Here is a 13,571-nt window from a genome sequence, read left to right as displayed (position 1 = left end):
ATTTCAAACTCCCTAGTATCCTGTGCAAAGTTCTTCACTGACTGGCCCTCACAGAGCTGTCTCCCAGCCCTCACTTCCCTGCACTCTCCACTTGAGCCAGTAAAATCACTCAAAATCAATCCTAGATACACACTTAAAATAAGCACTTGCTGAAAAGACGTGGCTAGAACGCCATCCCTATTTCAACCTTGTCCATAAAACATTTCCCATTCTGCAAGCCTTGGATGAGAAATCCAGGGTTATGTCCCTTCAGCTCTGGAGCCTGAAACGCTGCGCTGAGGGCACACCTCCCACCTCCCCTGCACGTAAACCCAAACCCACAGGGAGCCGGAAGGGGCGGGGCTTCACTCGGTCCCCGGGCCACCATCTTGGCTGAGCTGGCCGGAAGTGGTCCGGGGAACCGGCGCGCGGGCGCACACTGAGGCTGCGCCGGGGCGGCGCGCAGGTCTTCAGCGCCGGCAGCGTTGCGGCAACGGTCTCGAGTCCTCCGCAGTGCAGTCCAGCGTCCCGAAAGCCCCTTCAGACCTCTCCCCTAGTCCTCCTCCCGCTGCCCCAGGCTCTGTCCCGCCCCTCCGCCGGGGTTTGCGCAGCGGCTTGCACGCCCCTTGGCCCTTGTACGTGCTCTGCACCTGCCTGCCTGAAACATGTTGCAGAAACCCGAGAGCGGGGATCTCCCCATCCCCCAGGCCGAGGCGGAGAAGGATGGCGGCCGTGACGGTGAGACCCAGGCCCTGACCGCCTCTCAGAAAGAGGTCCCGAGCCCCTTCCTGCAGGAGAGCCCCAAGGAGGATCTTGGCGCCCGGAGGGAGGAGGGGGCTGCGGAGTCCGCCCTCACCCCAAAAGGCGCGAGGACCTTGGCAGCCAAAGCCTTGGCCCGGCGCAGGGCCTACCGCCGCCTGGATCGGACGGTGGCCGAGCTGGTGCAGTTCCTGCTGGTGAAGGACAAGAAGAAGAGTCCCATCACTCGCTCCGAGATGGTGAAATACGTAATCGGAGACTTGAAGGATCTGTTTCCTGAGATCATCGCAAGGGCCGCAGAGCATCTGCGGTATGTCTTTGGTTTCGAGCTGAAACAGTTTGGCCGCAAGCACCACACTTACATCCTGGTCAACAAACTCAAACCTCTGGAGGAGGAGGAGGAGGAGGAGGAGGAGGATCTGGGAGGAGATGGCCCCAGATTGGGTCTCTTAATAATGATCTTGGGCCTTATCTACATGAAAGGTAATAGTGCCAGGGAGACACAGGTCTGGGAGATGCTACGTCGGTTGGGGGTGCGCCCCTCAAAGTACCACTTCCTCTTCGGGTACCCGAAGAGACTTATTATGGAAGATTTTGTGCAGCAGCGATACCTCAATTACAGGCAGGTGCCTCACACCAATCCGCCGGAATGTGAATTCTCTTGGGGTCCCCGGAGCAACCTGGAAATCAGCAAGATGAAAGTTCTGGGGTTCGTGGCCAAGCTGCATAAGAAAGAACCCCAGCACTGGCCAGTGCAGTACCGTGAGGCCCTGGCAGACGAGGCCGACAGGGCCAGAGCCAAGGCCAGAGCGGAGGCCAGTATGAGAGCTAGGGCCAGGGCCAGGGCCAGGGCCACTGATAGGGCTGGTATATACCCCTGGTGAGGACTGGTGGAGCAGTGGGCAGCCAGGTCCTCCTGGTTATGAAAAAGCTACTGTCTGAGTCATAAGTAGTATCGCTGGGGGAAGGTCACTAATTAGAAGTTGTATTTGTGTAACTAGGATTTAGGTTTTGTATCTTGCTGTTTTGTTAACATTTTACATACTGTTAAATTGATGTTTATAAATGAGACTGGTCTACTTTTTCCTGTAGCATTTTATTGTAGAGTTTGGCTGGTTTTGTAAAGTAGATCGAAAACTTTACATTTTGTTCTGTGATCTTGAACAAATGACGCAGCATTGTACTGCTATATGTTAATGGTTTCAAGGACCTCAGCAGTGTGATCATCTGGTACCAAGAGAAAAATAGCTGATCGGTGTCTAGCTTCCCAGTGATTTTTGTCTATATTGTATAAAGAAAAAAGACTGACCTGTATCTCTATTTGTGAGCTATTATAGTATCTAGAGAAAAATGAAAATACAATAAATTAGAACTCTACCCCGGTACACTTAATAAATTAAACATTTGCCGAGCATCTTCTATTGCGTGGTGTTTGGGGCACCTGAGATAGAATGCTGAACAAGATAAGGGTCCTATATTTGTGAACTGGTGATTAAGAAAGTAAACCAAAAAAAAAGTAAACCAAAAATTACAGAGCCGTGAGTTGAAGGCTGCTGAGAGACCCCTAACCCAGCTGGGGTGATTGGGTGAGGCTTGCCTGAAATAACCTTTAGTCAGACTTCGGGGGTTGAGGGGGAAGGATGGGGCATGTGGAGGGGAGGGAAAGGAAAAGCAGAAGTTGGGGGTGGGAGACGGTATTGGGAATAACAGGGGCACAGTTGCCCCTCCGTAACATAAGAAGATTTGATTCATGGCAGAGCTGGAAGACACCCTCCCTTTGCCAGGGCTCTTGTTCCAGAACAACTCATTGCAATGCACAGTGATGGTGATATTAGCATTGTGGTTCCCTCCATCTCCCTTCTCTCAACCTCTTTCTATCAAAGCTGTCAGAGACCAAATACTGTAACTCAGGAACGGTATGTCTGTGGGTGGAGGATACATGTGATGTCCCTTACTATCCAGAGGTTCCATTTCAAGATTTCTTCCCTAGCCTAGGGCCCTCATCCCTGTTTCCACCTGCTGCTTTCCACTTGCCACCTCCCATTTGGAGGAGACTTGTAAGACATTGCTCACATTCTTAACCATGAAGGGTCATCCACAATGCTTGCCGCTTTCACTCTAGGGTCATGCACAATGCTTGCCGCTTTCACTCGGGATACAGCCTATGAAAAAGATACATAGAATAGTAGGGAAAGTGGTAACCAAGCCAGAGGGGACTGTGAAACTACCCCCCTCCTCTGCAGCTGCCATATACAGACGAGCTGCTTTTCTACACTTCACTGCCAGTTTTTTTCCTGCTTTCAGCTGTATTCAAATAACATTTCTGAATATGTTAAGGTAGGTGTGGAATACAGATAAATACTTGGGGATGCAGGCCCAGGGATCCAGCAAACCAGACAGACAGAAGCTGTAAGCTTATGGGCAGGAAAGTTTACTAATGAATTAAAAGAGGACTTCTGAGGGCACCTGGGTGGCTGAGTGGGTTGGGCCTCTGCCTTCGACTTGGGTCGTGATCTCAGGGTCCTGGAATCGAGCCCTGCAGGGGGCTCTCTGCTCGGTGGGGAGCCTTCTTCCCCCTCTCTCTCTGACTGCCTCTCCGCCTGCTTGTGATCTCTCTCTGTCAAATTAAAAAAAAAAAAAAAAAGACTTCTGCGCAGTTTATAATTCATTAAACAAACAGAAATACTGAGTGTCCACTATATGCCAAGGACTTTGCTGGGTTCCAGAGTTTAACATGGGAAGGCCGGCTTGACCTGCAAGGAACAGTAACAGTGATAATTTCTTACATCTGTATTTTCTCACCCGCTATGTGTGCACCCGAGGGTCAGATTACTGGGTGGTTTGCCTGTAGTCACTAGGTTAGCCAAAGGCAGCACCAAGACTAGAACCTGAGTCCCTGCCCCCCAATCTAGTATGTTTCAGTTGAGTATTCCTGGCTTCCAGTTCCCCATTCCTGGCTTCCAACTTGTGTGTGATTTTACTTATCCCAATTCCAAAACACAAGCAAGGTCCTATAGAATTATCTCTAGTTGCCACTGCGATCCTTAGGGCAGCAAAATAGCATAGAAATACTCTCCCATTTTACCTGTACCTGTAGATGTGACTGCTGAAATTTGGGTGTGTTAACACCTAGCAAAGACAGGACTAATAACAGTACCATTTATTAAACATCTACTGTGGGCCAAAGGCATCCTCCCCAAACCCCCCACTTTTTACAACCACATTGCAAAGTAGGTATTACTAAACACCTCCATTTTATAGATGTTAAAGATGGTAATTCTTGCCATTTATCTACTACCTAAGAGAAGCCAGCTTTTTTATGCTTTACATATCTTTTGATGATTTTTATAACAATTTTACAGGGTAGATCTCTGTTCCATTTTGCACTAAGCAGAGTCAGGAAAGCTGGAAAGTTCTGACACTGTATCATAAGGATTGGAACTGAAGTCTGAGTCAGAAGCCTGACTTTTTCACTATTATACATTTCCTTCTTTGTGGGAGCCCTTCCAGGCTTGGGTCATCTGTCTCTGGACTCATGTGCTTTCTTTAAACACTGCCGTCTCTCTGGAGACACAAACAAGTACAGTGTAGTCAGGCTAATTATGACAAGACACTGGCCTGCAGGAGGGTAAAAAGGAAGCTAAAATAAAGTTGAAGAATTATCTGCGAACACTGATTCCAGCTCTGCTTCCTCTCTCCCCCGTGTGCTCAGAGTACTGACTACGTGTGGAGTGTGTCTCTGCTCAAACCCCGCATGTTTTGCCCTTTAGAGGCCATGTTGTCTCAGTCCACTTCAGTCTGCTGTCTCCGCTGAGCCTCAAATTAAGACATCCATGCCATGGAACCATCCAATAACATCTGCGGGCCTTCAAATAAGATTCCCAGTGTTTTTGCACATGGTACAAAGGGCTGCCAGGACTCATACCCTTGCCTCAGCACGAGAGACCTCCCACGTCACAAATGTCATCATCAGCTTCTCAGAAGTACTAGAAGTTTGGCCTCTGGGCCCACGGGTAGAGCAGACATTGGCCATGCTGAGGGCAAGAGATAACGGACGCCTCCTGTTACTTATGGTCATTCACATGAGGGAGAAAACTGTCCTGGATCCCCTCGCTCATCCTCCTTTAGGCACAGAACTAGCATGTGTTGGGTGAAACACCGAGTGAGGAGGGCTCGGCACTGCTGTTGGGGGAGTGGTGGCAGATGGAAGGCTTCCAACCGTACTATTCTACGACAACCAGGAAGCAATGCCAGGAAAGGAAATTGTCTCGGAAACGGTGAGTCCTGCTTTGGCCAATGGGAAATTCTTAGTTCAGCCCCAGCCTCTGCAGACATCCTGATGCACACCAGAGTGGGGACTTCAGGCCCACCAGAACTTGGAGAGTGTTTGGAAACAGGCTTGGGTTGATTACAGCCCCAGCGTGGAGCAGGCTCCTAATGGCCCAGAAGTGGCAGGCAGCTCATTTACAGCCCCTGTAAATCAGGCCTCGATTCACAGACTCCATCACAGTTCCCACTTGAGATAATTATGCTCCTGGCCTTGGTCATGGTGGCAACCCATGCTTGTACAGATTATTCCGCAAATCGTGCAGCCCAGGAGACATGGGTAACAACCACCTCCCAGCAGAGACACGGTGTACTGCCTAAGGAGGTTAGGTGTTTTGAAAATTGTCAATCAAGGCCTTTTAAAAGTCATGACTCTGTGACTTTGAACAAGGAATTCCAAACTCAGACTGAACCTCTAGGACAAAATTTAATGGGTGGTGGAAGTGGTGGTCGGCTATCACCCACACGCCGCATCACGTCCCACCAACGGAGTGCGCTGCAGACCCAGCCCCGTTCCCAAGCCGGTCATGGCCGCTAACAATACCAGCCTACCTCTGCTGTCAGGCATGATGCTAAGAATGACAATCTCCTGCATCTGCACCCCGGCCTCATGAGGCTGGTCCTACGTTGGCCAATATTCCTGTGCAATAGGGAAACCAGCAGGGAAGAAGAATTCCTTCCATTCTCTCAGTGCACAAGTTAAATGACTTGCCCAAGCTCATGACATTGCTAGTCTCACTAGCAGTTCCAGACCTGGAACTTAAATCTTCTGGGTTCCTATGGGCATTCCACCCTTCTGATCTTCAAAAGCCTCTTAGGGGAGCGACCAACCTCCTTTTAGGAAAATGGGGCCGAGTGAGAAGGAAAGAAAAGCTCTCATCCTGCTCAGTTATACCATAACCTAGAGCACACACAGGCTAGAGAGTAGAAGCAGGGATGGCAGAGAGGGGCAAGTTGGCATCTCCAGATGTAGGATTATGGGCCTTTTGTCACAAGAAGGGAGAGGAGCCCATTTTTGGGGAATGACACCTCAAAGCAGCAGCCCTGTGGTCCCAGCGGTGGGGGAATTAGTATAAGGGAAGCAGCAGCCTTGGCCTGGGAATATTCAGGAATCCTCTGGGTGTCAAGCACGGTGAGGAATAGCCGCAGTACCTGAACCAGGGGGACAGAGGAGAGCTGAAATGGAAAGCTCCCAGCCCCTGGAGCAGACAGGACCTGCACTCCCGTCCCACTCTCTGCCACGTGATAGCATGTGGCTCCGCTGAGCTGCCTCACCTCTCTGAGCTTTGGTTTCCTCGTCTTTAAAACAGAGGGAATGCTACTTATTTCAAAATCCGTGAGAACTGAATGTGGGGATCACCAGCGCCATACACAGTATCTGGTACATGGTAACTATCGTTCTCATAAAATGTATTCACTCGTTCAACAAATATTGTTTGACCAACTTCTATACATACGAGGCATATATGCTAGGTAGTGAGATTACAGCAGAGAACAAAAGGGACAACAATCCTCATGCTCCCAGAGCTTACACACTAGTGTGAGGAGACAGGTAATAAAGGATAGAAGTAGAACACACAGCGTGGCAGATGGAAATCTCTGTTGTAGGAAGAAATGAAGCCGGACGAGGAAAAGGGCGACGGAAGAGTGTGCAATGTAAAATTGCCTGGTTGGGGTGCCTGGGTGGCTCAGTGGTGAAGTGTCTGCTTTTGGCTCAGGTAATGATCTCAGGGGTCTGGGATGGAGTCTGCCCACCAAGCCCCGCCTCCCTGCTCAGTGGGGAGCCTGCATCTCTCCTTCCCTCTGTCTGCTGCTCCCCCTGCTTGTGCTGTCTCACAAGCTCTCTCCCTCAAATAAATAACTAAAAGCTTTTAAAAATAAATAAATAAAGTAATGGAACTGCCTGGCTAGGGAAAGCCTCACTGAGAAGTGATGTCTGAGTCAAAGCTGAAGGTGAGAAGCAGGGAGTCCGCAAGCTGTCTGGGGGGACTGTGGAAAAGGGGGGCCCGGCAGAGGGCACAGCAAGTGTGAGGGCCAAGCAGGTTCTGAGAAGTAGCTCCAGAAAGCAGAGGGTGCCGAGCGGGAGGGGTTAAGTAGGAGGCCTTTCGTTCCTGACCCCAAGGAGCAGGCTCAAGTGCCCAAATCAAGGAATGGAGGAAGGTCTGCCCCCAAGAATGGCTGTGGGAGTCCCGCAGGCGCAGAAACCACAGTGGCCTTAGGCCTGAGGCCTGGCTGAGGCTTCCTTTGGACCCAGAAGGGGAAAGAAAGAGAAAATATTCTTTCTTCATGGCTTTTTTTCCCCTTAATTACAAATGCTTGTAGTGGAAAATTTGGAAAGTTGCATAAAAATAGAAGAATATGAACTCTCAGGGACACTGGCACCCAGAGGTGATCGTGGTTAATAGCGCCACGTGGTTTTTACATCTATCGCTAGTGTATTTCTTCACCCGTTGAGGGTATAAACGCTTTGTTGCTACTTTGACAATGAGTTACAACGACGGTGAGCCCTACTCCTTGCAATATTGCCCTCAAATATTTCTGGGAGCTCCCAATGGAGCATCTCCGATGATACCACAAATCCGTCTATCCACAGCGGTCACTATGTGGGGTTCATGGAGGCCCAGGAAAGGAGCCTCTCTTGGAGAGGCTCCTTGTGGGGTCTCCCCAATCACACCCATGGCTGCTGCCTCCTGTCATGCCCCCAGGATTCTAGAAGACCTGCTGTGTCTTTGTAGGGGTGGACAGAGTGTCTTGCTCCCTCACCCTGTGCCAAGGTGTGTCCCCTGGGTCCCAAAGCGGCAGTGTCAGGCCCTCTCCAACCTCCTCAGGAAGCCTGCTCATCTATGCTTGCGATCTCCTGCAAGTGACTCTCCAAACTTTAGCTGAAAGTAGTCGAGTCACCTGCACAGGGACCAGCCCAGGTTCCCCCCTCCTCCACAATTCCTCTCCTCAAACCTTAGGAGAAAAAGGAAAGCAAAGGCAGTCCCTCTTTCCCAAGGCATGGCTGTTTACGCTGCTGGACCAGAACTGCGAACATCTGCGTTCCGGCGGACAGTGACTACACGTTTTCAGGCTTACGTTGCTTTTCCCCAAAGAAAAGGCTACCCGGCGTGTGAACTAAATGCTCCACTTCTAGCAAACTGCTGGCAACTATAGTTCCCTCCTCCCCTCTTTTCCCACCTGCTCAGCATGTTGTCTTTTTTCTTTTCTTTTTCTTTTTTCTTTTTTTAAGAATTTATTTATTTATTTGAGAGAGAGCATGCAAGAACATGAAAGAGAGAGAGCACGAGCTGGGGGTGGGAGGTAGAGGAAGAGGGAAAGAGAAAAAGCAGTCTCCCGGCTGAGAAGGGAGCCCGACCCTTGGCTTGATCCCAGGACACTGGGATCATGACCTGAGCCAAAGGCAGACGCTTAACCCACTGAGCCACCCAGGTGGGCCTGCTCAGAATGTTTCCAAGACCAGGAGTGTTATATAGTGTTAGAGATGACTAGTGTTTAGGTAAGATGTTGGAATGGGGAAAAGGGTTCTAGGCAAGGGAAACAGTTCCAGCAGGAGAGGGCACAGTTGTCCTGGGAAGCAAGAAAGGACCAGAAGGTTGGAGCAGAGTCTGTGGAGGAGAGGAGAGGGCACTGTGGCTGAAGGAAGCAGCTGAGGACGGTGGCTGAGGTGGGCACTGAGCACATGGGGGTCTTCCAGGAAGGCAGACTGGCTGGACGGGAGAGGGAAGCTGGAGGCAGGGAGGCCAATGGGGAGACCCTGGCAATAGTCCAATTAGGAGCTGATGACAGTCTGACCAGCAGGAATGGGGGTGGGAAAGGGCTGGTCGGGGGACTAACTTGAAATGATTTGATAACTGATGAGCTGTGGGAAATGAAACAGAAAGACATATGAAGCATGACTCAGCAATGTCAAGCTGGAGTGACTGGAAGAAACTAGATTGTTCATCAGAACAGCTGAATGCCCAGAGGGAGCTGGCTTGGGATCAAGAGATAGATATAGCTTTAGGTACATTGAGTCTCCACTGCTCAGCGGGATGCCCAGTGGACACTTAAAGATGGAACAGAGGAGAGACACTGAGGCTGCAGGTAGATAGTCTGAGTTGGCCTCTTAGAGTACATGGCCCAAACCATGGACTATTTTTTTTTTTTTTTAGATTTTATTTATTTATTTGACAGAGAGAGAGATCACAAGTAGGCAGAGAGGCAGGCAGAGAGAGGGGGAAGCAGGCTCCCTGCCGAGCAGGGAGCCCGATACGGGGCTCGATCCCAGGACCCTGGGATCATGACCTGAGCCGAAGGCCAAAGGCTTTAACCCACTGAGCCACCCAGGCGCCCCCAAACCATGGACTTTCTACATGGGAAAGTATCCAGAGGAGAGAACAGGAATTTGACCCACCTTTCTCCTGGCCATATGGGAGAAAGCAAGGATCTTCAAAATTCCAACAAATTACACAGAAATGCAGTCCTGCCCCTACAGTTGACTTTTGAGGCCCGGTTCTGGATCCATCTTTAGATTTACTTCTGTGAATGATCTGGGGGCTAAGAAGAAGGTCTTGGTATGGCCAGGGAGTCACGAAACTGGGGAAAGAGAAGCTGCAGTTAGTTGCAGTTGGGTGTCAAGGAAGTGTTGGCCAAGAGTCTTTGTGTGCACTAAAAACAGAACTTGAAACAATAGAGTCACACTGCAGCTGGAAGGACTCATGACAGACCCAAGCCAAGGCTTAACTGGGCCAATGCATGGGATTCCAGACTTAGTAGCCTTTCTTTTCCTGCTCTCCAGCAGACTTCCTTGCTTAGAAAGGAAACATCAGCATCTTTAATCAGACCCAAGACATCTCCGCAGCACAAGATACACTCCAAGGGACAGAGGTTCTCACTCGGGGAGAACCCACATGTCCGGACCTCACCCAGATGCAAACATGAACTTGGCAGACACATGTACATGCATCTCCTCCGATTCCGTGGAAGAAGTGAAGGAAAAATATCATTTGACAACCATCATAGGCCAGGCACTTTGCCTAGAGCTCTCCAGGTATTTTCACCTTCAGTTTCAAACCAATTGTGAGACAAAGACATTATTTTCCCATTTCATAGAAAACTAAGGCTCAGAAAAATTAAGCGTTCGGCCCAGGAAAGTGCTTGGAAAATGGCAGAGGGTTTCTGACCCAGATCTGCCTGTGTACTCATGCATTCTTCTTCATTCTCACATACAAATGCACAGCAGACTCACACACAAACCCATCCATGCCCTGTAGACATACAAAACCCCTGTAAAGCGTATGCTCCTTGAGGGCAAGGATCTTTATTCGGCTCACTGATGTATCCCAACCATCTGGAAAGGCATCTGGCACAGAGGACACACTTGGTAAATACTTCATGGCTGCTGGTAAATGAATTGAATGAGCACAAACGTATGTAACGCTAAACTATGCACATCTACACACACACTCACGTGCACACATAACACACACACTCATTCCCTCAGCTTCACATGCACTCACAGACACATCGAATTCACCACCTGAAAGGAAATCCCAGGGGAGGGGCCCCCAGCTCTCAGAGCTGCCCAGGGGGGCCTGCTCCTGGAGGGGTGACCTCGGGTTCATGGGCCTGCAGCCAGTCTCCCCAGCCTCCCCCCAACCACCCCCCCGCCCCGGAGCAGGCAACTGGCTTCACCACAGCCCGCCTCCTTCTTTCCCCAGCTCAGTCAAAACAAAGAATTCTTCTGCAAGAGTTTTGCTAAGAGAGAAAGCAGAGAGAAATAAATCAAGAAACTGCAGGCTCCCAAGGGGATGAGTTGACCGAGCCCGAGTCTTCTCCTAAGCCATGCCCTCCAGTCTGGCCTGGGCCTGGCTCAGCTGCAGGGTGCTTGGCTCCTGGAGCCCTGGCCCGGCTTGGAGGCTCTGCCAACAGCTTGATGCTGGACCTGAGGGAGGAGGGAGTTGGCACAGCTGTTCAATGTGGGGGATTCTCTGTCCCTCCAGATACCGCAGCTTCTGCTTTCAGGGCATAGACCCTTCCGCCACGCTGGCCTGGAGCAAACTGCAATTTTACATGCTCCTCTCCGTCTGCTGTGCCCTGGGCTCGTAAACCAGGCTGGTCCAACCTAACTTACTCAGTTGAAATGTGTCGGTCCCTTGCTTAAAACCCCAACCACCTTCATTCCGTAGAGCCTAGGCTCTGCGTGGGGCGGCTCCTACCTACCTCTTGGCCCCTTCCCATTCCACCCTTTCATCCAGCCTCCAGGCGCATTGACAGAGCTGTGCTGATGGCTGCACCAGAGCCCACGATGCCAAAGACTAGATACGTCCAACGACTCCAGAGCAGACCCCAACATCACCAGAGCCTCTAGATTAAAATGTAAATTCTGGGGACGCCTGGAAGAGAGGGGTTCAGAGGGTTGAGCATTGGACTCTTGATTTTGGCTTGGGTCATGCATGATCTCAGGGTCTTAAGATCAAGCCCCATGTCGGACTCAGTGGGGAGTCTGCTTGATATTTTTCTCTTTCCCTCTCCCCCTCTCCCTGCTCATTCTCTGGCTCCCAAATAAATAAATAAATCTTTCAAAAAAAAAAAAAAAAAAGTAAATTCTGAGCCTGCCCAAGCCCTGCTGAATCAGAATCTCTGTGGTTGAGGCCCAGAATCCAGCACTTTTAATAAGCTCCCCGGGGCAATTCTCACACTCCAGAGTCCAAGAAGCACACCCCAGATCTACCAAATTCCATGCCTATCCCCCTGCATATATAATAATAACTAAAACATTTATTGAGCACTTACTAGGTGCCAGGAGGCATTTTCCTGTCTCAGCTCCGTGAACCCCCCCGCCATACTGCTGGGAGGGAAACATGTTCTACTCCCACCTTCACACTAACTTGCCCCAGCACCCACAGCTCTAGGTGGGAAGGACAGGAATCGAATCCAGGCCCCGTAACTTCCAAGCCTGCATGGGAGCCATGACTGCCCTCTTTCTACCACACGGCAGGGTGCTCCTACCCTCCCTGCGGACTCTCACACCGACCACACCACATGGACGAGGACCCTTGCCCCTCAGAGCTGCTGACAAGAGGAGACAGAGGCCAGGGCATTTTCGAAGGCTCCTGCTTTCTTTCCCACCCCAAGTCTGGCATACACAGACCTGAGCCGAGGGAGCCAGCAGCCACAGCCAGCGGGCCCGGGTGTTGGCGAACCGCGGCTCCAGGGCTCTGGCAGCGCCCACGGGCCCTGAGGCTCAGCCCTGCCTGCCACAGTGCTCGTGCCCGCTACCGGCCTCGACTGCCGGGTTTGGGGGGCGGGGGGCCGGACCCCGCGCGCCAGCCTCTGCGGGCCTGGCGTGTCCTGGCTCCCCAAGACCAGCGCCCCTGACGGGGCCCTCCTGGAATGCTGCAGCTAGAGAGCAGATGTGCTCGCAGCTCTCTCCAAAAACTAGTCTTCTTAGGAATCCTGCCACGGCCCCGGGGAGGGGGTGGGGGGGATTGGAAAAACAACTGAAATACCATAACGCAGAAAAGTGATCCAAATAAAAAGCAGCAACTGTGTATCTGGAAGGAATAAACCGAGGAGGAGAGGCGCAGAGTCGAGCAGCGTGGCCACGAGGCTGCCAACCTTGGCCGTGGCCGGGGCTGGGGGCTGGGCGGCAGCAGCCAACCGGCCACAGGGCTGCTCTGGCCAGGGGCCGGTGTGCGGGGAGAGCAGAGTCTGGACTGACTCATGGGCGTGAAGAGCGCATCTCAACCAGCAGCGTCCTCCCTCCCAGGTCTCCATGCGCTGTGTTCTTCAGCTCCCAGAGCTCCAGCGCTGGAGACCTGTCTAGAAGGTCCTTTCCCTCCGTTCTCTGCTTGGGGCCATGGAGAGAGCCAGACCAGCCTCACTGGTATTCTGCACTGGGGAGAGAGGACTTTCTCAGAAGAGGGCTTGGATACCCAGACAGTGGAGGAAAAGAACTGGGAAGATTTAGTTTTGAGGTCCCAGAATGCAGAATCAAAACAGGCTCCTACCCAGTTCCCTCCGGATGAACAGTGCAAATGTGGGCAACTCACTTATCTGCACGGAGCCCAAACTGCCACCCTGTAAGATGGGCAAACTCAAGCTTTCTCTGCACACCTCAGGGTCGCACGGGACCAATGCATGGACAGGTTATCAAGGCTTGGCTCCAGCACAGAAAGGGAGATGGTGGTATGTTACAATATCTGGAGGTGAAGAATCAGATTTGAGACCTACTGACCAGCCAGGAGACCTTGGAGTAGACACCTAACTTCTCTCTGCTTAAGAGAGACAAAGCTGAGGCAAAAAACTATTGAAGCGCTTTTATAAGCCATAGCTGCAATCAGCTCTCCCTCCTAAGCCATGTACCAGGTACAGAACTGAGCATTTCCACATAGTGTCCATACATTTCTGTGAAGTATTGTTCCCATTTTACAGATGGGAAAACAAGACTCAGGCAAGTTAAGGAACTTCTGAAAACCTACAGATGCAGGGCTTGAAGCAAGTCTGTTTAGCTGTGGAACACA

General features: G+C 51.1%; 1 protein-coding gene across 1 annotated transcript; it reads left to right on the top strand.

Annotated features, from left to right (window-relative positions):
• Nucleotides 1-419: 419 nt before the first annotated feature.
• On the top strand, nt 420-2,145 carry MAGEF1 (MAGE family member F1). The gene has a single exon (XM_080811078.1). It carries the CDS (start codon nt 645-647, stop codon nt 1,620-1,622), a length of 978 nt encoding a protein of 325 aa, XP_080667204.1. The 5' UTR covers nt 420-644; the 3' UTR covers nt 1,623-2,145.
• The last annotated feature ends 11,426 nt before the right edge of the window (nt 2,146-13,571 follow it).

Source organism: Martes martes (assembly GCF_963455335.1).
Source record: "Martes martes genome assembly, chromosome: 1".
NCBI classification, from domain to species: domain Eukaryota; kingdom Metazoa; phylum Chordata; class Mammalia; order Carnivora; family Mustelidae; genus Martes; species Martes martes.
Note: the sequence above shows the minus strand (reverse complement) of the source record. Positions and strands in the feature narration are given on the sequence as shown.